Source organism: Mustela nigripes, chromosome 4 (genome assembly GCF_022355385.1).
Source record: "Mustela nigripes isolate SB6536 chromosome 4, MUSNIG.SB6536, whole genome shotgun sequence".
Lineage (NCBI taxonomy): Eukaryota > Metazoa > Chordata > Mammalia > Carnivora > Mustelidae > Mustela > Mustela nigripes.
Window position 1 is genome coordinate 96,526,550 of NC_081560.1, and position 22,760 is coordinate 96,549,309.

At 50.4% G+C, this 22,760-nt stretch overlaps 1 protein-coding gene across 11 annotated transcripts in view; it reads left to right on the forward strand.

The window, feature by feature from the left end:
- The window catches only part of IKZF1 (IKAROS family zinc finger 1), a 94,698-nt gene that overhangs the window by 14,074 nt on the left and 57,864 nt on the right, over window positions 1-22,760 (forward strand). For all 11 annotated transcript variants that reach the window (XM_059397175.1, XM_059397176.1, XM_059397184.1 and 8 more), the window contains exons 2-3: window positions 54-107; window positions 6,853-6,972. In XM_059397175.1, the coding sequence (XP_059253158.1) occupies window positions 68-107; window positions 6,853-6,972 (160 nt within the window). In that variant the 5' untranslated portion in view covers window positions 54-67. The remainder of the gene's footprint in view (window positions 1-53; window positions 108-6,852; window positions 6,973-22,760) is intronic.

Genomic DNA, 22,760 nt, shown 5'->3' on the forward strand with positions numbered 1-22,760 from the left:
TCTATCTTATTAGTAATTTGCTTTAAGCTAAAATCCCTTCCTCTCTTTCTCAGATAACCCAAGGACAATGGATGCTGATGAGGGTCAAGACATGTCCCGAGTTTCAGGTGAGACCCTGTGGGGTGTGGGGGGCCCATGAGGACCCCTCCAGGGTGCCGGGGCCAAGGCGCTCACTGTCTTCCTGAGGGAGGAAGACAGGCTGTCCTGCAGAAGGGAAGACCAAGATGGAAGTTGTGTCAATGTTTTATGTCAAGTCTTAGAGTTCATCCCTATTGGAGAACCTGAATAGAAAAATCTCCAAGCATAAAATGAGTTCTGCTGGAAAATCTGAGAGCACCCTGGAAAAGGTCCAATATATGTTGATTCTCTTGTGGAGGGAGGAGTGACTGATGAGTCTGCTCTGGACCCCAAGCAGGTGCCAATTGAGGTGTTTAAGCGGGAGATGGAGGAAGGGGCGGGGGGAGGAGGAGCGGGAGAAAGAAATTGAAAAGCATAGTTTTGAGGCACAACTTAGAATATCTGGTAAGCTTGGAAGCAGCTACATCTTCTTTCAAGCCATATTTGATGTGGCTCTTGTCATCTTGGGAGACCAGGAAGTGGAGCAGTCGGGAATGGGACATAAAAGCCTAAGGGGCGGGTCACAGACTATCCCGCTAGTCGGTGCTGAGCGGGGTGACCCACCAGCCCGTCCAGCAAAGCCCCCATGGCTCCCATGTTCCTAGGCATAAGAAGCCCCCCTGGTGTCTGGTCCTAAACCCCGAGGTGTCCACTGCAAGAGCAGCCCCTGTGGGCTGTGGGTTTTTATTATTTTACCTTTTAGGGCCACCCAGGCTCATGGCCAGTCCTGGGTGGGCGTCTGGGGCAGGATGGCCTGGCCTTGTCATCTGGGCCCGGCTGACCTGCCCCCCACCTGTTTGCAAGTTTGTATTGAATTCTGCCCCTCAGTCTGAGTGGCTGCTGCCCAACCTGGTGGCTGCCCGCTCACTGACGCATGTGCAGGGGAGACAGTCGAGTTCTTGCCACGGTCCCAGACATCCCCTGCCTCCTTTGGGCCAGCGATTCCGGTAATTCGACAAGTGTGGACTTGAGCTCTTGGGGCTACGAAGGAGTTCTCCCTGGAGATGCACCCATAAGCACAGAGTGTTGGAGCAGCATTGGCTCTGATGTCCAAAAACCTGGGGCATCTCTACACACTTGTTTGTCCCACTCTTCCAAACGGGGTCGGTGTGAACACCTTCATAGCGGAACACGTCCGAGACCTATGCTGACAGGCAGGCCGCATTCGGGATGGCACGCAAATTGTGATCCATTCTGTAAAATAAACACGCATCTCACATGCACGCACATACTCCCCATTCCTACACACTTGCATGCATGCTGGAGAAGATTCTGGAGAGAGATTTACTAACCTAGACTTCCCCTAGGCAGCTTGGTGACGGGAGGGAGGGACGGGCTGTGGAAGAGGGGTTGCTCTTTACTTTACAGGTAGTATCTACTAGCTTTAAGTTCTACTTGCATATTTGTTTTCCTTGAACAAATTCTTTGATTTTTTTTTTTGTTTTTGGCTTAAGGGGTTTCTTTTTAAAAAAACATTTTATTCTTTTTTAATTTTTATTATTATTTTACATTCCTCACCATTTGGTACATCATTAGTTTATGATGGAGTATTCCATGATCCATTGTTTGCCTGTAACACCCATGGCCCGAGACTGCCTGAAAAATGAAACTCTTTTGTGGTCAAGAAGGTTCAAGACGGGATCTGAAATTTAGTTTGTATGCAAGGGAGGTGGTACTTCCAAAACACTAATAGCATTCTTGGTCGATGAAATTTGAAGTGTCCTGCACAGCCCATGGGGCATCTGAAGGGTCCTGCCATTTTTCCTAAAGATCTGAAGGAATCTTCTAATTCTTGCTGCTTCTCCAACTCAAACCTAGTCACATCACTTTGTCTTTTCCATTTCTGAAAATTGAGGGTACTGTCAGTTATAGAATAAGGATGTACAGGAGTGGCTCAGTTGGTTGAGTGTTTGCCTTCAGCTTAGGGTCCTGGGATCGAGTCCCGCATCGGGCTTCCTGGTCAGTGGGGAGTATCTTCTCCCTCTCCCTCTGCCCCTGCCCCCTGCCCCCTGCTTGTGCTCCCATGCTCCCCCTCTCTCTCAAATAAATAAATAAAATCTTAGAAAAAAAAAAAAAGAAGGAGGACATGCATTTAGTCAAACAGGAGTTGACATTCTTGATCTGTGGAGGCATATGTTACTCAGTCTCCGTCTTTCCCCCAGAAAATTCTTCCTGGTCAGGTTTTGCCCCCAAGAAAGAAAACAACAAACTTTCTAAGGAGAACCAGGAAGTTGCCAGGTTCCTGGGTTCAGATGCTCCAGGATCAACAGTTCCATCAGTATCTGAGAAATATTCACCTGAAAAAGAAAGAAATACTTAATATCTGACTTTTTTCCCCCCCAAATCACCTGATCCTTTCTTTCTGGTGGTTTTTCCTTTAGGGCATATCTTATTCATTCTTTGGGTAAAGTTTGTGTGTGTGTATGGTTGTTTTGTTTTTGTTTTGTCTCTTTCTTCTTTGTCAGTCTTTCCAAAATATTTTTATGCCTACGCATTATTTTTTGTTTTGATTTCTAAGGGAAGAGACATAGTGAGGCCAGTATCTATGTCCATCTCTGTCCCCAACTATAGAACCTGAGAGAGGTCCCATTCTGCCTCCTGGACAGAGCACTGTCATGTCACTGCAAAATGAGAGATGTGAGCCAGTGGATTTTTAAGGATCCTCTGACTCCTGAAAGCAGTACAGGAAGTGTTCTCAACGGTATTTGTGATGTTTGTGGGGACACAGAAGCAAGAAGTATGCTCTGTAGGCAGCATAGTCTGCTCAGAGAAACGAAGCTCATTTCTACTAAAATAGAAGTGGAAAAGGTCCTCCTAGGAAATCGCTTGATTGAATGCTTACGTTTACCAAACACTGCCCTGGGTGTTGTCTCTCCTCAACTTTACAAGCCCCCAGTGAAGAAGATACAGGTACCATTTTCCATTTTCAGGGAGCTGAGATTGGGGAAATTTCAGGAACGGACCAGAAGTCCCACAGGGAGCCAGACAGGACGCTGGGATGCAAGCGTTTCCACTGTTCTAGAGTTGGGAGTCTGTGTTCTGACTTGTTCTTTACCCCAGGAATGATTTCCCCTGGGTAATTGCATATAAAAGCCACTCCTGCACTTGGGAGATGGGGACTCACAGAACTTTGTTGGATGAATTATAATTTGCTTGAGAAATTAACTTGCTTGCTTTTGATAAACTCATTATACAATTTTCTCATCTAATTTGCCCCAAACACTTCTCACAGGTAATGCTTTATTTGAAGCAAAAGCAAGTAGTAAGATTAAATAATTGCTAAGAAGTTTCTTTCATTTTTCTAAGCGAGATTACATTGCACTTCCTAAATTATTCCAGGAGGAGCACTCAATCTCTCGCTGTCCACGGCCCCACATGTTGCCTGTCTTTCTACGTGAACTTGGGAGAAGTGAGAGCACTTGGTGCACACAGACCTCATGCTTCCATGGTCGGCTGCCATTTAGAAATGGACCCATAGGCTTCTTCAGCATATACACACTCACACACATTATTATTTTATCTTCACAGGAGCCCTGTGAGTTAGGCCAAAATCATGGTTTTTAGCTTTATTTATCTGTTGAGGAAACTCTCTTAAAGAGGTGACTTCCTCCATGTTTCTGTCGGAACTGTATCCCAGGTCGACTGTGTGTTGGGATGCGTTGACTTGATCTAACAACCTTACTTTTGTATCTCTTATGATCTTTCCATGACTTTGCCTTTTCAGTGGTTCATGAGGCGAATTTGTTTAAAATCAACACATGAACAATCTTCGCTTGACCGGAAGGTTTTCCCAAAGTGGTCCGTATTCACCATAGAAATCTCCAAGCATGAGCGAATCCAGGGCCATGAGGCACCAGGGCTCATGGGAGTAAGTCAGCCTCAGCACCACCCAGACTTTAGGGGTTTTAGGCAAATCAGGCCTCCTCCTAAAATCTCTCACTGAGCGAAGGTGAGCGGAGACTGTGTGACAGCAGGGCCCTTCAAGGTGGTGGACGGGTGACTGTTCCCTCACTCCCCTCTCCTCTAGGTCTATGCTGGGGACAACAGTTTACACTCCCTTCTGCCCCTGTGTTTCTCCCACATAGGGAGCTCCCGTTGCTCTGTCTGACCCATGCATCTTGGACTCACCCTCCCTGCTGCTTTCTTCTTCCTCTTTCTCCCCATGCAGGAAACAGTGGGAGGACTGAGGCACGGGCTGTTGGGTGCTGGAGATCTGGCATTTCATTCAGTGCAGGAGCCCGTCCAGAACCCTTAGCAGGCACTTCTAAGATATAACCATCCTCAGTAAGGTGTGATTAGCCTTATTCCCTAACCCACAGAGCAGTTAAATTACGAGAAGAATAATTAGAGTTACTTGGACATGCTTTAGCTAAGTAGAGCAGAGACCCATGTGCCTCCATTGGATAAGTCCTAATTCTTCAACCAGGGGGATCATGGAGTACTCCAAAAGGAAGTGTCACAGGGAAGATAAAACATGCCCATAAAGTTTTGTTGCTCAGCGTCCCACGCCCACCCCATAATAATGATACCCGATTAGTCACCAAGACGCATGTGCACACCACCTTGCTCTATACACCTCTAATCTTGAGTCAGTTGGCTCATCCGGAGGTCTCCACTGTCTGTTTTGGGGGAGGGGGAGTCCTCAGGAGGTCTTTGAGAAGGCAGGTGGCCTGGGTCTCCAGTCTCCTCCCCCCCCCCCCGCATTAGCCCCCACTTGGCACTGAAGTCTGGTTTTATGTACTGAAGTTCTGTACAATCTGACCACCTCCCTGAAGTCCTCTAAGTCTGAAAACCATTGCTCGAGGCACAGGTAAGGAAAACCCAGTTATCAGATGGTCCATTTGCCTCCTACATTCTCCCGTTCAGTGGTTCCACATTTGTGGAATTGAGCACAACGAGACTTTTAGTCACTGTTACTTCTCACCGTTTAGAGCCCTGGAAATATCACTGACCTAATGCATATCAACGAGGCTTTCCATCAGTTCCTCTCCGGCTTTTGTTTTTTTCTTGTGAAATCCTTATAATCCCGCCCTGCCTTTAATGACACGTCTCACGTTCGCTGTCCAGATAGACCCAATAATGCTCTTTCTGAAAACCTGCCACTTGTGGCAGCTGCAGCTAAGCTGAAATATTCTGCTACAGTGTCTTGTTCCCAGAGAATGCACGGCTGTCCCCCAAAACATTCCCTCCGTGCCTGCCCATGAGGTCATGTCCTCTCCCGGGGACACTTGAGCTTGTCTTGTCCGTCCCCCAGAGTGTGGGTGTTGCTCTTCCAGACAGTTATAAAAACGTGCAAGCACACTTCAATCTTCCTAGCCAGGTTTTCTAGTTTTCAGCACTATCCTCGCCAAAGTCTGGGCTCGTCTGTGTGGGGATGTCCTCTGCCTGGAAGCCGGGTCAGCAGCCCAGCCGGCAGGCGTGTGACCCCTGCCTTCCTCTTCTCTGTTGGCATCATTTAGGGCCGGCATCTCCCCTGGTCTTCTGGAGCGGCTCTGATGGGTTATTTCACATCAGCTTTGGGCCTTACCATCTGTTCCTTGCATGTGGTTTGTGTCTCCTAACCTAATTTTAAGTAATGTCTGGGTTGGGAGATACAGGTGTTTCAGTTTCAAAGGAAAAAAAGCACGTTTTCTGCCAGTTGTGGCTTCCCAGTGCTGGATTTCTGGGAGTAGGGTGGGAGTGGGGAGAGGCAGGTTCCCTGTTGCTGGAGCCTCTGATGCAGTCACAGTTGCTATGGCCGTCTGTCAGGGAAACACTTTCCTTCAGTCAATCTCACTTTGTGCAGGATAAGCCACTTGATAGTTGTGTGGATCCTGTTTTCGTGTTTCAAAGACAAGAATTCCACAGAAGGAATGGTGGCCCCAAGAGGCCTCAGATTCCGCATTCCTGCTCTTTGCAAGCTTGCTTTTCCCACCTGGTTGGATTAAAGTGGGTCACTAGCAGAATATTCTCTGGGTCTTTAAAGGGCAGTGAGCAGACCCAGAATGTAGAGCTCTGAGCAAGATAACCGGTCAGATGACCTTGAATGACAATTAGTCTGAAGGTGGAACAAAGCCCACTTACAAGGGGGTAGATTGGACCATCTTGGAGGAAAAAATGTGGGATAACGGGTGGTAAGACTTACAAGGGCAGATGCTTGGGGCTCCTGGGTGGCTCAGTGGGTAAAAACCTCTGCCTTCAGCCCAGGTCATGGTCTCAGGGTCCTGGGATAAAGTCCTGCATCAGGCTCCTTGATCAGCAGGGAGACTGCTTGTCCCTCTGCCTGCTTCTCCCCCCGTCTTGTGTTCTCTTTCTGACAAATAAATAAATAAATAAATAAAATCTTAAAAATAAAATAACATAGTTGCCTTTTGACCCACTCTTGAGACTTCTGGAACACCTGACTGAGAACACGGGCAGAGGCTGGCCACTAGGATGTTTGCCACAGTATTGCTTAACAGGGAAAGAGATTGGAAACCACATAAATTCAAAAATTAAAAAAGGATTTAAATAAATCCTCGAGTAGCCATGCAACGGGGTATGACACAGACGTCATAAACAAAATTGTGGGAGTTTGGTCACTTGGCATGGAAAAGTGACCATGATAATGTCCGACGACCACTGTTCATTCTGATTAAATAATCACTGTGTATTACACGTAACATACAACTAAATGCATCTGTGTGCAGGGTCCCTGCTGCCCGTGCTGTAGGCGACCACAGCCTTAGAAATTCAAGCTGCTGCTTGTTTCCTCAGGGAAGGAAAGCCCTCCAGTGAGTGACACCCCTGATGATGGGGACGAGCCCATGCCGGTCCCTGAAGACCTCTCCACCACGTCCGGCGGACAGCAGAGCTCCAAGAGTGAGAGAGGAGTGGGTGAGTCGGCCTTCCGGGTGTCCCGTTGGCGGGCTGTCACACGCTCTGTGCCCATTAACACCTCGGTCCCTTCATATCCTTCCACAGTCAGTGGTTGGGGGGTGAGATCATCGGGCCTGCTGTTTCTCCTCAACCGCCATGTGAAGGAGATGCGGGATAAAGAGCAGCCGCGTGGGGTCCCGGTGTGCCGGAGGTTAGAGAGGCATCACGGAGGAGTGACACCCCCACGTGGGGACCATGTGGCGGGGGGGAAGAGCTCCCCGCTGTGGGGGCACATCCCTAGAACATCTCCCATCCCCTCGGTGCTGCAGGAACATGTGATATTATGGATTGTAGGTAGTGAAAATGATCCATTTTATGTGCTTTGGAAAAACAAGTTTGTTTTAGAGCTTCGGTTTAGAGCAAGCCAGACCTGTCCATTTTATGTTATCCCACTCAGCCGTGTTTCTCCAATGCCAAATGCAACTCCAAATATGAAATTCAAGGCATAGAAATGGTTAAATGTCAAAATGCCTTTGTGTGCACCCCTTTTCCATCCAGAGGTAGGTACGTACATTCCTGCAGCCTCTCCCTGGGGTTAATGTGCACAGCACAGGTCATGTCTGCAAAACCTGGTCTGCTGTCTTTATCACGGAGTCCCCAAGAAGTTCAGCGAAATGTCCAAGGTCACAGAGTCAATGTGAGACTTGATTTCTAACTCAAAGACTAGTTTTCACACATTTAAACCATGTGCTCATGAGATAATGAGTCAGCAATTCCTTAGAATACCTATTTTCTCTTTCTTTTTTTAAAGTAAAAAAAAAAAGAAGGTGACACTAAGAGCCACCTATGTGCACAAAAGAGTATCATGAAGGGTGAGCAGAGGTCACGAGGTGGGATGGATCCTGTGTGGGGCAGGTGTGAGCCCCCACAGCCAAGGAGGGCGATGCGTGTGACGTTCTTAGGGTTCATTATGAAGACCATCACAGCTCTGTCTCTATAGGACATCCTGATGTAGTAACTAAGAAATGCATTTTCTGTGTCTTCATGTCTTAGAAACCAGTGAAACTTTGGGTATAAGGGTTTTCATATATATATATATATATATACACACACACATATAAAATACACACACACACACAGACACACACAGACTCTTCTGGATTTTCCACTCTGCTCTCCACACATCATTTCAGGGGTTCCCAGAGTTGGGACACACAAGAGCATGCTTCTTTTTCATCGATGCATTTATTTTTAAGACTGTCTTGCGTTTGTTGCAAGTGTTTCTGGTATATCATATACCATGCTACTGTTACACTGCCTCTCAAGACACATTTACATAAGGTAGAAAGTCAGATTCCAGTAAAACTATTTAGGCAGTGAGGGTGCACATATATGATAAAAGCTTGCAAAGGTGGCGCATGAATGGCTAATGTCAGGCGGCCCTGCTTTGTCTCCTTCATCCGACCTTGAAACCACTAGTGACGTGGGTACTATTCTCTGCACTTTGAGTGGCAACAAGCACGGGCTCATGACCCACCTGGGACATGGGGGGGCGCTCAGAAGAAATTAGGTGAATATGTGCTCACTTAAGCTCTCAAGTGATCCGAGAGCCTAGCCATCAGCATTAGGACTCTGGGTTCATTGTGGGGGAAACCAGGAAGCACTCCCCGACATCCCCAGAGCTACCCTGCAGCCCATGAGCCCTGGTGTTGATGGGTGTCCTTTAGAGAACTGAAAGTCGCCTGATTCCTGGAGAGCAGAGGACAGCACGCAGGGCGCTTGGTGGCGGTCAGTACATGCTCCCTGTAGCTGCCTTCAGAATATTCTAGGTACACTGTCCCTTGTCAGCCGCCAGGGCCTGGAAGGTTCGGCTGGGGCGAGGTCACCAGGCCCCTGGTGGGCACTGCTGACTGCGTCCCGGGCTGGGTTTCTTGGCTGAGGCATGAGCTCTAGGTGCCAGCGAGCCGGGGGCAGGTGTGGTATGGAGCTGGGGGCAGGGGTGTGCTTCTCTGTGACTCCCTGCGGCTTCCTGCCGGTGCTCCCTCGAGGCTGCCTGCGATGGGATAGGATTTGCTTCCGCTTCTTCTTGTAGGATGAAGGTTGTAACAAATTCCAGAATTACAAAATTTAAAACACCTGACAAACCTCTTTGCTGAGTTTGTAAAGCCGTGGCCACGCCATAGGGCGGGTGAGGAAAGCCATCTGCAGCGGGTGGCAAGACACTGTTTTGGGGAGCCAGCACTCTCTTGGAGGGGCCAGGGCCAAAGGGGCGACGGGTCTCTGCCAGGAGGTCCAGAAATGCAAAAGCACAGAAGACAGTCAAGCAGGCAAGAGGAGAACGGTTTGAAGGAACGGGGCAGTGAGACGGAGAATCCCAGAAGCCCGTGTCCCAAGAGCCATCAAGACGTCACCTGTGCTTCCAGGAGATGAATTTTTAGAAACCATCCTTGGGGATTTTCGAGGGAAACCAGCTAGCATTCGTGTGCAGTGGTTGGTGTCGATGGAAGTGGCCCATCATAGGGAACATTAAACAAATTAGGTATGCAGAGCAATGGGAGACAGTGGGGAAAGGCAGGGGAGTCGTCCCCCAGGAGGACCGGGAGGCACATTTGAAGCTATGTGTACTCGGCTCTGTGGGAAGAAGGCAGAAGAGCAGAGGAGCGTCAGAGGACAGACAACAGGAAACCATAAGCAGCCCCTCCCTGCCCAGAAGTAGTCAAGCACGTAGACAAGTGCCTTTGTTGAGCACAGGTCCTAGAAAAGGGATGGAGAGGGCGGGTGGCGCAGGGGAGAAGGCAACGCTGAGAAGATGCAGCTCAGACTCAAAAGGGCCACATCCCAGCCCCTCTCCCAGCCGGGTGCCTCTGGCCAGACTGTTGCTACCGAGCCCGTTTCCTCATTTTCGCAACAGCAGCGAAACTCATCTTGCAGAAGGGCTTCCAGGGTCACGTGAAAACAGAGAAACACACTTTGCTGAAGACAGAGCAGCAAAGGCAGGTGGAAAAAGGACAGTAAAAGGCAGAAAAAGAAAGCAATTTGTGCAAAATAGGGCTTTCAAAGATGCAGGAGATAAGGGGTGAGGGCACCTGTTGGGGCTTTGCTGGAGGGAAGGGAGAGAGAAAAAAGGTAATGTGCAGAGCACATTTCTTAATGTGGAAGAGCAATTTATTAATAATAATAATAAAGAAATTGATCCCAGGGATAGGCAAACCACAAGAGAGGGATCAGAATAGAGAGCTTGGGGGGCACCTGGGGTCTCAGTCATTAAGCATCTGCCTTTGGCTCAAGTCATGATCTCAGGGTCCTGGGATCGAGCCCTGCATCGGGCTCCTTGCTTAGCGGGGAGCCCGCTTCTCCCTCTTTCTCTGTCCCTGCTGTGTCCTCTCTCACATACACTTGCTCACTCTGTCAAATAAATAAATAAAATCTTTAAAAAAAAAAATTGAATGGAGAGCTCAGGAGTGCTGGCCATTGCCAGACCCAAGCAGAAGGACAAACAGCCAGATGCCAGACGGTGGGAAATCTTTAGCAACGCAGACCCCTTGCCTGTCTGCTTTAAGAGACAAGGGATGCTTCAGAAAAGCCATGAGCCCTTAAGACCAGGTGTAGACATGTGGAACCTCAACCCTAGTCTCCAGCATACTGGTGGGAGTGGTAGAAATGAGCCACCTGTGATGGGTGGTGGTGTTTCTAGGGACAGTGGGCTATTCCCAGGTGGCCTTCACCCCACGTTGAGGGGATGCTGGAGGACCGTGTGGAAATACGGCCCCCTGGATTAAAAGAGAGAGGGAAGGAGGGATAGGGAGCAGATGCCAGAGCAACCTTGGGAGGCCTCTGGTCGATTCTGGGCCCGATTCTGGGCCCGAGCTCGGAAGTGCAGCTTGAAGCACTGAAGTTAGACTCAGAGGAGAACTTGCAGGCAGGGAGGGATTCAGTCTACTTAAGAGGATGGAAGCTTGTACTTCTGAAGTGGTCGCTGTAAAAATGAGAGAGCTCTCACCTCTCTGAAGTGGTTGTGTGTGAAACTGCTGCGCGCAGACCGTGTACTCGGTGACCTCTAAAGGCAGCTGCACACGGACGCGCCCTACCACGGCAGCCGGGCCAGGGAAGCAGAGGATGACTTAGGGTTCCTTCCGCGGGCCAGCGGCTTTGGAGGAACGACGACGCAGGGGAGCAAAACTAAAAGCTTTGTTATTTTCTTCCTTTCTTCAGTGCCCTCCCCATCTTCCTTCTGGGCTCCCTGCGGGTGCAGGTGTCCATGTCCTGACCTTGAGCAGAGACGTAATAGTGCTGTGGGACTGATGGGGACGCGGCTCCCCCAAGCACAGCCCAGCTGGCCCAGCAGGAGGCCGAGACTGGAGGTCCCCCCGGGGCTGAGCAGGGCATGCCACATCGGATAATTGGATAATTGGGATGAGTTCGCATACTCATCCCTGGGTCTTCACTACTCTTCATTCTCCCTGGGCTTGTGCGTGGATGAGAGCAGACTCGTCTACAGGCCCCACTCGGTTCTGGAACCACCTCCTCTTTGCCGCTGCTCTCTCGTGGGACCCGCCCCCCAAGCTGGGAGGTGATCACCGTGGTCTCGCCTGTGGGGTGTTTTAGAACTTCACTCTCAGAGGTCGCGTGTCACGGCGTGGTGTTTGCAGCAAGACGCTGTCGCCTTCTCAAAGCTAAACTGGTTTCATCTCGGGGTCTCTCTCTTCAATCCTTTGTCCAGGGTGAGGTTAACCTTGGCAGAAAAGGAAAGAAAAATAAATCTAGATTTTGTTTCTCCTTTTTTTTTTTCTTTCCCTGGAATCCAGGAAAGTGATTAAGTATGTGAAAACATAAATTTTATTATTATTATTATTATTTTTTTTAATGTATTCCACCAAAGTAAAAATCACTTCACCGAGTTCTGCGTTCGAGGACAGATGGCTCAGAAGACTAACATAGGGTCGCTCGGCTATTCCTGCACCACATGTCACCTTCATGGTCAAGTTTAGGCAGAATCCCAAGACGGCGCAGTGAGGCGACTTGTGGCTGGAGCGCTTCTGGGCAGCCCGCGGTGGTGGGGGTGGGGGAGGTGCAGAGAGCTCTTCCCGATGGAAAGAGCTTGGTCTAATTGGAGATTGGGCAGCTGGCTGTGAGGACGGATGCTAAGCCTGCTTATCTAATCAGCAGTTAGAGGAAGTTGTTTTTATCTGTGAAACGCATCTCTTCTGAACTGATAAACCCCATTTTAGCTAAGGAGACATATTATCTAGCAGCATCTGAGCGTTTGCTGCTGCCAGCCCAAGCGTGCCCGGATGGTGGGCGTCCTTGCGGGCACAAAGCCAAAAACTGTTTGCTGGACTTCAGCGGGCTAGCTGTCTTGGGTTTGGGGTTTTTGTATTTTCCTTGGAGCAAAAACTAAAAGCCAAGTATCCCTCGGATCCTGGCTCCCCTCGCTGCGTCGGTTTCCTCGCACCTCTCGGTAGCTGACATGTTGTGCAAGAGTGGAGAAATTTGTAAAATTCTGCATCACTCATCTTGTGGTTCCCCTATCTTGGAACGCCTCATGGACAGGGGACGTGTTGTCACCAGGACATTTCCAAACCAAGACAATTCCTGTTGGAAAGACTCTCATTTTCCCGCATCTCACCAAACAGGAGATGTAGCCTTAAAACAAGGATTTTCCCTGAGACTGTCAGGTTTTGGAAAGAAAGGCTGTGACATAGCAGGTGCATTGCTTCCCATCTAAAAGTTACTATTTTTTTAGCACCTCCACTCTGTTGGCCAGCCACGGCATGTGGGAGGCGTGCGCCCTGCTGCGGAGCAGTACAGTGTGTGGGTTCCCCCAGGGAAAGCAAGAGACCGTGGGCTGCTCCGGGACCATCTTGCACCAGGCATTGGTGTGGTCGGGTGGGATCGGACAGCACACCATGCAGAACATTCCTTGGAGGAAACTGAAACTGCTGTGTGTGTGTGTGTGTGTGGTCTGTGTGTTTCTGCACGTGCTGTGTATATCTTGTCCATAGTGTGTGTCTGTGGCTGTGTGATGCGTGGTATATATGTGTGTGTTTGTGTATAGCATATGTGGCGTGTATGTGGTATGTGTTTAAGTGTGTTTATGTGGTATGTGAGTGTGTGGTGCATATGTGTGTGTTGTGTGTCTCTGTGTGTGTGTATAGTGTGTGTGATGTGTGCATCTGTACAGTATATGTAGTATGTGTTTATGCATGTGGTGTGTGTATTATATGTAGTGTATGTGTAATGTGTGTCAGTATGGTGTGTGTGCCTGTTGTGTGTGCAGGTAGTGTGTGTATATTGTATATAGTATACGTATGGTGTATATATGTGTACTGTGTGTGGTTTGTGTTTCTGCATGTGGTGTGTTTGTGTTGTGTATGGTGTGTGTTTGCATGTGGTGCATGTATATTATATGTAGTATGTGCGTGCTGCATATGTGTGTATTGTGTGTGGTGTGTGTGCATGTGTGTGGTGTGTGGTATGTGGTGTGTGTGTGTGTGTGTCCTGGGCGGCATTGGACAAGAGATCACAGTTGTTCCCTTGGAGGTGTGTCTCTGGCCCTGGGGTTCTGTCCCTGGCTTCAATCATATCTGGCTCATTGTCCCTGGCAGGAGGCTTCCCATCATTTCTGTCCCTGTGTGCAGACAGGGGTCACCCGCCCACCTGGAAGCACCGGGCAGAGGGGTTCCCCGGGAACAGTCCTCCATGGGGACTACTGCAGTGTAATCGCTGGGAGATGTCCTGCGGGACCCGGCAGATGTGTGCCTGGGACATGTGTTGGCAGCAGACTTCAGGGATAGGCCCTGATACGGTGACCACATGGAAAGACGGCATCCGTTAGAAATGAGGCACAGAGGAGAGCAGGACACAGTCAGTGTAGCAAAACCCTCCGAGTCTCAGGAGAGAGCAGGGGATGTGGAGGAGGCCAGCCAGACTGGACGGTGTTCTTGTGACCACCCCCCCACCCAGCATGAAGACACACCCATCAGGAGGGCGTGCATGGGGACGATGGACTCCTGCAAAGCCCAGTTCCATTCTGTCCCACGAGGGCCAGCCTGTCCTTGCCTGCTTGTGTCTGGATGCCAGTGACCATGACACCATAGAAGTTCTCAAGGTCAGACCCGGAGCAGGGCCACCATGGAGGACTTCGCAGGCTAAGCTCACGTGGGGATTCGTGCAGATACCATTTCTGATGGCGTAGTGTTTGTTTCCACCTCAGCTGCTCCGACTCTTAGGAAAGTCTATTTGAGCACATTCATGCAGATAGAGCCCTTCTTGGTGGCAGGGTGACGCCCTCACGCCAAGGCCCGGGAGTGGGGGTCAGAAGCCCTGCAGTCCTGTCCAGCAGAGCTCACTGACAGGGACGTAGCAAAGGAAGAGGTGCTCCTGGCTGAGCTGGGCAGAGGGGAGAGGAGGGCCAGGGAGGACTCCCAGTGTTGACATTGGAGCAGCTGGCTGAGGGGAGCCATGTTGGACTTTAGGAACAGCGGCGGCTGGGTGAGAGGGAGGAGGGCGGGCAACGAGAGGTACAAAGCTGCTTGCTCTGGGACATGACCCTGCCAGATCTGTGTGCTCGAAGATCACAGGTGGCAGTTGGCATGGAGGCATGATTTGTGCCTGTGTGCAGGGGCTGCGGCGGGAGGAGCCAGGGCGATGGGAATGTCTGTCCTCTGTGGCCACCGTCTTTGTCCACTTACTCGCTCTGGGAACATGTGTGAGGTGGCTCAGCCTCCACTTTGGTGACGGCAGTGATTCCCCCAAATGGAATGGGAACACATGGGGAGTTGGGGCCAATTCGACATCTGTTGGCCAGCCATAGCCAAGGAGCCTTCCAGAAGGCAGGATGGGTGAGAGGTGGAGAGAGAGCTAGTTCTAGCTCTAGGATCTGCGGGAGGGACAGCGGAACACCAAGGGTCTTGGGAGATAAATGTGTGTAATGGTTTAGGAGAGAAGGCAAGAAGGTGGCAGAGAATAAGTTCTTTGATTCAGGTAGAATTTCCGGAAAGAAATATGGCGGAGAAGCCGCTATAAGGAGAGAAGATAACCGAGAGTGGGAGTGATAAAGCTGTGCTGGAGAAGGGGGCCTTTGGGAGATGAGTGGTGGGCCCCCAGAATCAGCTCAGCAGGGTCAGAGGCCCACATGAAAATGTCGGGGAGCACCAGGGAGTGGGTGGAGGGTAGGAGGCAGCCCCGCCCGTGGGTTGACTTGTAAGAGGAAAGTATGAAAGTGTATTTGAAGGCCAACAGGAAGGAGCAGGTGGAGAGGAAGGATTACATGATAACAGCCCAAGTGGAGGCCTGGGGAGGCAGACAGGGGCCATCCAGGAGCTGGGCTCAGGCTCCTCCTTAGCCTTGTCCAGATCTGTGGCATGTCCCCAGACATCCTCATGGCCTCTCTCCCACTGCCCTCTGGGCCATACGTGAGCCCACCCTCCATGTTCGCAGCAGGGTCTGCCACCACTCAGGGAGAAAGCACTCCTCTGGGATTTGCTCAGTCAGCAGCCCCAGCGCCTAGGCCTTCTGTGCACTGAGTAGGCGTGCAGGGCATGTACGGAATGAGAGCCCAGAATGGGGGTGGTGTTGCTCTCTCAAGTCAGACCCCAGAGAGAGGAAGTGAAGGGGAAGGAATCGAAGGCTGGGTCTGAAATTAAGGTTCACCAGGTGGATTATCTGAGGTCACTGTTTCTCTGTGGGCGTAGTTGGTATTTGGGGCAGAGAAGCCTTCCTTGGTTGACTCTGTCCCTCCCACTGGAGGATGTTAGCCGTGGGTGTCACACCTCGCCCCAAACGTCCCCACCTGTTACCCAGGCGAGCGCCTGGATTCACGCCTTGCCGTCGAGCCCAAGCACCTCATCCCCACACGGTCAGCTTTGGGCCCATTCACAGAGTCATGGTGTCCTGGAACCTGACCATGGATTTCTTTTAAAAAAAGGAGTACGTGCAGAAAAACTGGGATGCAGAAAGTTGAGAAACACTGATCCTGACCCTTCCCTCCATGTTCGTGACTCCAAAGCTGCACATTCACTTTGAAAAGTTGTTTACTTGTACACGTAGACACCAGTATTTTGTATTTTTACTGACAACTTAAACGCCAGGCTCACATCGTACCTCACGGATTTAGTAAAGGAAATAAAGATGGGTTCTTCTCTACCAGAATAAATAGTTAAACAGCATTTTTGGTGCTAGGTCGCCGGTCCCGATTTCCCGTTCTGCTCTGTTCCGGCTCTGCTGAAAGCATACTTAGCTCTGACTATAAAACAGCCAACCGACATTTCGTTAACTTTCCTTCTACATGGGGTTTCAGAAAAGAAATGGAAAAAAAAAAAAAAAGGCTTTGAGCTGTGGTTGCCAGTTGCCACCTGTCCTATCTGGTTAGGACATTTTCTGATTTGGGAAGTGTAAATATAACCCAGAAAAAAAAAGAAAAAAAAAAAAAAAAAACAAGCTTCCCCTCCTTTTATGCAAAAGTAGCAAGCTTTAGGCGCAGAGCAGAGCCCAAATCATTGCCCTGCAAAGTTTCCACGACCTCGATCAGTGAGATGAAAAGGCTCTCGCCTTGAGGCCGGCGGGCCCAGGAAGCCAGCTCACTGCCTGCTTCCACGGCTCGGCGGTGGTTGGGGCCGGGCCACAGGACCTGCCAGATAAGCCTGGGGTTCTTCACAGTCCAAGCGGGAACTACGTTAGCACATTACCGCAGATCTGCTCACACCCTTTGCTTGTTAGGATTTGGGCGTGCGGGGTGGGGGCCAGTGCCAGATACCTGTAGGGAACTCAGAAAGCACATTTCCATCTATGGCTGGAGCCAGCGGGAATATGCCAATGGGTCCAGACTTCGAAAAGCTCCCAGGCTCGCTGGGGACCAGCTGGGGGGAACTTGAAGTCCTCCGGGCTGGAAGGACTGACGGCACAAAAATTGGCAAATGCTACAAATTAGAGCTTTTTTTTTCCCTTTTTTTTTTTTTCAGAGCTGGGTTACCTGCACTCCATGTCTACCATACTATTTTCCCGATGTTCACGGGGGCAGGGAACACTTGGGTGGATGGCTGTGTGGACAGGAGTGGGGGTTTGTGGAGCAGGGTAAGGAGGAGGGGGCCATGAGGGGAAACGCAGGGCATCCAACCAGAGGCTTGATTCCAGATGACTCTGCCCTTGGAGTCCCAAGCTGGAAATGTCACGCTATCTGGACTGGCTGTCTTAATAGCCAGAATGCTTCTCTGGCTTTCTTGGTGGAGGTGTCACGCTGGTTTTGTCACTGGGGGGTGCATGACTAGAAAAGCACTCTGGGTTGGGACGCCCAGGTGGCTCAGTGGGTTAAAGCCTCTGCCTTCGGCTCAGGTCATGATCCCAGGGTCCTGGGCTCTCTGCTCAGCGGGGAGTCTGCTTCCTCTCCTCTCTGCTTGCCTCTCTGCCTACTTGTGATCTCTCTCTCCCTGTCAAATAAATAAAGTCTTTAAAAAAAAGAAAGAAAGAAAGAAAAGCACGCTGGGTCTTCCTTTCTGGCTCAGCTGGTATTTGGGCTTGAAGAACCTGGGCACACGAAGCCACCCCCGTGTGTGTTACGTGAAAGAATCAGAGACGATGCTCTCTCTGGGAATGAATCATGACGATGACCTTCCCAGGATCCTCCGAAGTGTGGGAATGGACGTGGTCTTCTGGGAAGTTTCAGTGACCGAGTGTTGTCTCAGATTAAAGACAACTGTGGGGTGTGTGTACCAATCTAGGGGGTGACCCTGCCGCCTGCCCCTGCAGGCCCGGTGGCCTCCGTGGGCCTGTTTCTCAGCAAAGGCAGCTGGGGACACTATCAGAAGCCACCCCAACAGGCCACAGGGGTCCGTTCCAATGTTCCTGCCTCAAAGTCTCTGACACTTGCTTTGACCCATTAACCACGGCGGCATCATGTGCCCTACTTTGGGGAGCGAGGGAGCTATAGGGACCTTTGAGCCACACGTCTTGGGTGTGTCTCTGCAAGGCTGCCTTCCAGGACAGTACTTCCCCCACAAGGGATGTGGCTGCAGGCTGTCGATTTCCACTGAAATCACCCGGGCAGGATTCCAGTGAAGCCCTGAACATCCGGTATCTTTCCCCACTGGGCGGGGGTGATGGATGGAAGGCCTCCAGCCGGCTCCTCGTGGCCCTTCGGAGCATGTGGCTGAAGCGGCCTCTCCGTCTCGCAGAACGTGGGACTGTCACAGCAGAGGTGAAACCGGGCTGAAACAGGAGAAGGTGAAGAGCTTTTAGGACAGCCCCGCCGGCAGCTAGACGATGATTTTTAGTATACTTCTTGGGACCTGGCAGAATCTTCCTGCTGTCACAGCATCCTCGCTCTCAGTGGAAGGCGGTGGTAGGAAGGTGGAGAGGACCCCACTCCAGGGCCCCCAGATCTCTCAACGGCCTCCTGTTCCTGCCATCAGGGCAAGAGAGACCATGAACAACCGGTTACCTGGGGCGGCCACCAACCCGCTCATCCTGCTCTGACATAGTTTAACCTGTCTTCGGTGCAATTCGCATTCGGAAGAGAAGGCTGTGGTTTTGAGTGAAGTGGTTTTATTCGTGAGAAGAGAACAGGGTTATTTTGTCATTATACACACTGCATTTACTCCCAGTTTCAGAGCTGTGCTATTATTACTAATAGGCGGAACTTTGTTGTTGACTCTGGAGCTACGGGTGTTAAAAATTCTGTAGATGGTTTGTATGTGTCCATTTGCTATTCTTTGTTGTTGTTGTTGTTGTTGTTGTTGTTGTTTTAAAGATTTATTTATTTATTTGACATAGCGAGATCACAGTAGGCAGAGAGGCAGGCAGAGAGAGAGAGAGAGGGAAGCAGGCTCCCTGCAGAGCAGAGAGCCTGATGCGGGGACTTGATCCCAGGATCCTGAGATCATGACCCGAGCCGAAGGCAGCGGCTCAACCCACTGAGCCACCCAGGCACCCCTTGTTTTTTTTTTTTTTTAATAAGTGTTTTAAGTAGGCTTCACGCCCAGCGTGGGGCTCGAACTCACAACCCCGAGAGCCCTACCTACTGAACCAGCCAGGCGCCCCTCAGTCGCTGTTCTTTTATTATTGATGGAGTGTGTCCTAGAAGCTTATCCTTGAGGTCAGGCTGCCCTGGGCACGCACACCGCACCCTCGGGCGGTCTGTAGATGTGTGTGGGGCTTTCCAGAAGGGTCCTGGACAGGCAGGCAGTGGGGGCTCTGTGCTTCACGACACATGGGGCGGGTCTTCCGTCCTTGTCTGGGGACAGAGAATTCAGAGATGAGTAATCACGGGCATCCCTGGACCCTATCCGTGAAATACAGGAAATGAAGAGCACCAGGGGGGCTCAGTCAGGTTAGCGTCTGCCTTCAGCTCAGCCCATGATCCTAGGGTCCTGGGATCCAGTCCTGGATCGGGCCCCCTGCTAAGCGGGAAGCCTGCTGCTCCCTCTCCTTCTGTTCCTCTCCCTGCTGGTGTGCGCGTTTTCTCTCTCTCTGACAAGTAAATACATAAAATCTTTAAAAAAAAAAAAAAAAAAAAAAAGATAAAAAGAAAGAAACGCAGGAATCCGCCTGAGACCCACAACCGTAATTCCCAGGTCTCTAGTAGACACATTCAAAAAGAGAAATGGCACAGGGGATATTAATTTTAAGAGACTTTATTTAAGAGGGAATGCCCTAAGTACTATTTTTTGAACATGCACTCAATTTAAGCAAGCATTAGTGAGTGCTGCTTAACTCTTTACACGTAGTCCTCAAAGCCAGAACAGGTTACGTGCATGGCGCGTCTCAGTTCTGTGCGTGGCTTCACGTGTTCAGAACAGTCTTCAGCCGAGGGCCGCACGCTACATGGGGCGGACACGGAGTGCTGGAGAGGAAATGTTCCTCCTCAGTTTTCCCTTTTCTGCTTCCCCTTTCAGTTCGACCCTTACTGAAATTTAGCCAAAAGCTGGTCACTTACCACCTCTCCAAAGCAGTGTTTAAATCAATTTTCTCTTCAAAACCTTTTCTCGGTTGTGCTCACCAACGAAGGTGAAAATTGGTTTGTTTGTTTTATTGGTTCTTCTATTTTTAGCCACATTTGATTTAGGGAAAACATCTAGGTCCAGTCCAGTTTTTACACCAGTTGGATTTATCTTACGTAGCTCTGTTTTAACTGTACGTCTTGTAGGCGTTAGGTGAAGTGCCCAAGAACGAGAAGGCAGTTACTCACAGTAAAAACTATTAATAAGGCAAAATGTAAAGCAGTTTTCCAAAGCAGAGTGACTGAGTTCGGTGCAGAAATACAGTACTTTTAGTTTTGGTTTTCAGCCACTCATTCTCTTCCCATGCACACTTTATGGTCATTTTGGGGGGTTGGTAAATCCTCTTTTTTTTTTTGAAATGAGGCAGTTTATAGACGTGAAGCCCATTTCACGAGCGTGCCACCAAGGACAGGTGCTAAGTGAAGCAAGCTTCGAAGACAGATAGCATCACATCTGTGAAATGGTTTGCAAAAATTGTGTCAAATGAAGCTTCTTGGTAACTTTGTAAAGCACTCTGCCACAACCGAGGAAGCACTGTAGCAGAGATGGTCAAGGAGAGGGTTTTTGTTATTTTTTTTTTTAAACTAAGGAAAAAAGAAAGCAGCAGCTTGCTTGCCTAGGGCAGTCCAAGAGCACAAGCCTGGCATCCCATCTGGGTCCCTGTGTCCCGGGAGCCCGGGCATAGGGTGCTCTGGCTCTCAACCCCACCCAGCTGCGTGCAGCCCAGACCCCAGGCTTCCTGTGCGAGGGCGCCGTCCGCTAACTGCTGCCCTTCCTGCGTTTCAGGAGACAGCATGTACTCGTGTGGCTTCTGTGTTTCCTGAACACACCCCAATTCACAGACTCAGGTTTAGCTGCGTGGCTCTGATTGTGACATTCCATCTTTGGAGCACTTATCTTTCTCCTCTGCCTCCCTCTCCTTTCTTTTAACCCTGTTCTGGATACAGGTTCCTCAAAATTCTAGTACTTAGGTCCAGGGACCAGTGACGGAACCCTTTTGCCCAGGATTAAACCATCGCAAGAGGCTGGAGGCAAGACCACGCCCACACCCTCGGGTCCCGCGCATCTGTGTGGCAGGTCACCTAGAGTCTGAGCCCCACGAGGCTCAAGGTCACCAGCTCTCACTTTCTGCTGCTTGTTCCATGAGTTAGACAGGGACGACCTGGCTTGAGTTATGGACCGCGAGATCTGCTGCTTTGTCTAAAAGGGCTGAACCAGAAAAAGACCACGGTGCTGGGCGGGTTGCGGTCTGTAGGCTTGAAGGGCCCACCTCCCGTAGTGGAGCGGACGTGTGGTGTGACGCTGGGCCTCCGTGTGGAGACGGGGATCGTCCCCAGCATCCACACTGCTCCCACACCCAGGCCCCTGCTACAGCTCCGGCAGACAGAGCCCCGGGCCCACACTGTTGGATATTTGAGGCTGGGTTTCCTTTTTCTTTCAGAAATCCTCAAAAGTCTGTTTGGAATGTAGAATTTTGACTACATTGTTGAATTAACCTGGGCCATCCTGTGGTTTTGTTCAACACAAGGTTGAGCTGTAAACTCGCGAAAATTGTTTTTTGGGGCTGCTGTAAATGCTCGCCCTGAAAGAATGCCTCTAGCAGATGAGTCGCGCTGGTTGTAGAAGGTTCTGAAGCCAGAGGTCTGGGTTAAGTCTTCGCTCTCAGCCTCGCTGCAAGTGTGATGTGAGGCCGACCACGGCCTTCCTGTACAGAACACACTGGATAGATCGCACCTTCCTCTGAAATGCACAGTGAATAAAGTGCTACCTGAAAAGTCTGTTAACCTGCCTGACTGGGTTAGAAAGGATGGAAATTTGCCCTGTGTCTACTGTATGCATCTCTTGGAGACAGATACACATGCAGAAGCTCCTGTGTCTACTGTATGCATCTCTTGGAGACAGATAGCTGGACAGGCCACACCCTTTGCCAACCTCTGTGTTCCCATCTCCGCCCTTTCCTTGATGGAGTCATGGGGCCACATGCAGAAGCTCCTGTGTCTACTGTATGCATCTCTTGGAGACAGATAGCTGGACAGGCCACACCCTTTGCCAACCTCTGTGTTCCCATCTCCGCCCTTTCCTTGATGGAGTCATGGGGCCACATGCAGAAGCTCCTGTGTCTACTCTATGCATCTCTTGGAGACAGATAGCTGGACAGGCCACACCCTTTGCCAACCTCTGTGTTCCCATCTCCGCCCTTTCCTTGATGGAGTCATGGGGCCACATGCAGAAGCTCCCTCTCTTTGCACATGACCAACCTGTAAGGACCCATCGTCCCGTTCGCCTTTACATTGTTTGCCCTCAGGAGACGTACTTCATAACTGCCCAACTGTTTACCAGGTATCTGTGAGCACACCTAGAATTCTCCCACTGTGTTGACCCAAGAAGTGCAAAAAATGTAGAGACACCCATGGTGCCTAGCCTAATGTTTCGGTGTGAGCTGCCCCCTGGGGCAGGGGTGGGGGTGGGGGGTCGGGGGCACCCAGGATGCACCTGTGCCCTGTGACCCCTTGGACTGCAGGGCCCTCCCAGGCCAGTCACATTTCTCCTTCTTTCGTTTCTCCATCACGGAACACACCGTGGGGAAAGCAGAAACAGAAGGAACATCCCACCTTACAGAAACAGTCAGTTCAGCATACGGTGAAAAGCCTCTTTACCATGTCTTTTCATGAGACTGGCTGGAGAAATCGAAAATCATCTCAGGAGGGAGCTGAGGTCAGAACCGACTTTTGAGCCCAACAAGTGAACACAGTTAATGCAGAAGGGAGAGGAGCAGGGCTTCACAGCTGAGAGAAACAGAAGATGTGTCATCTA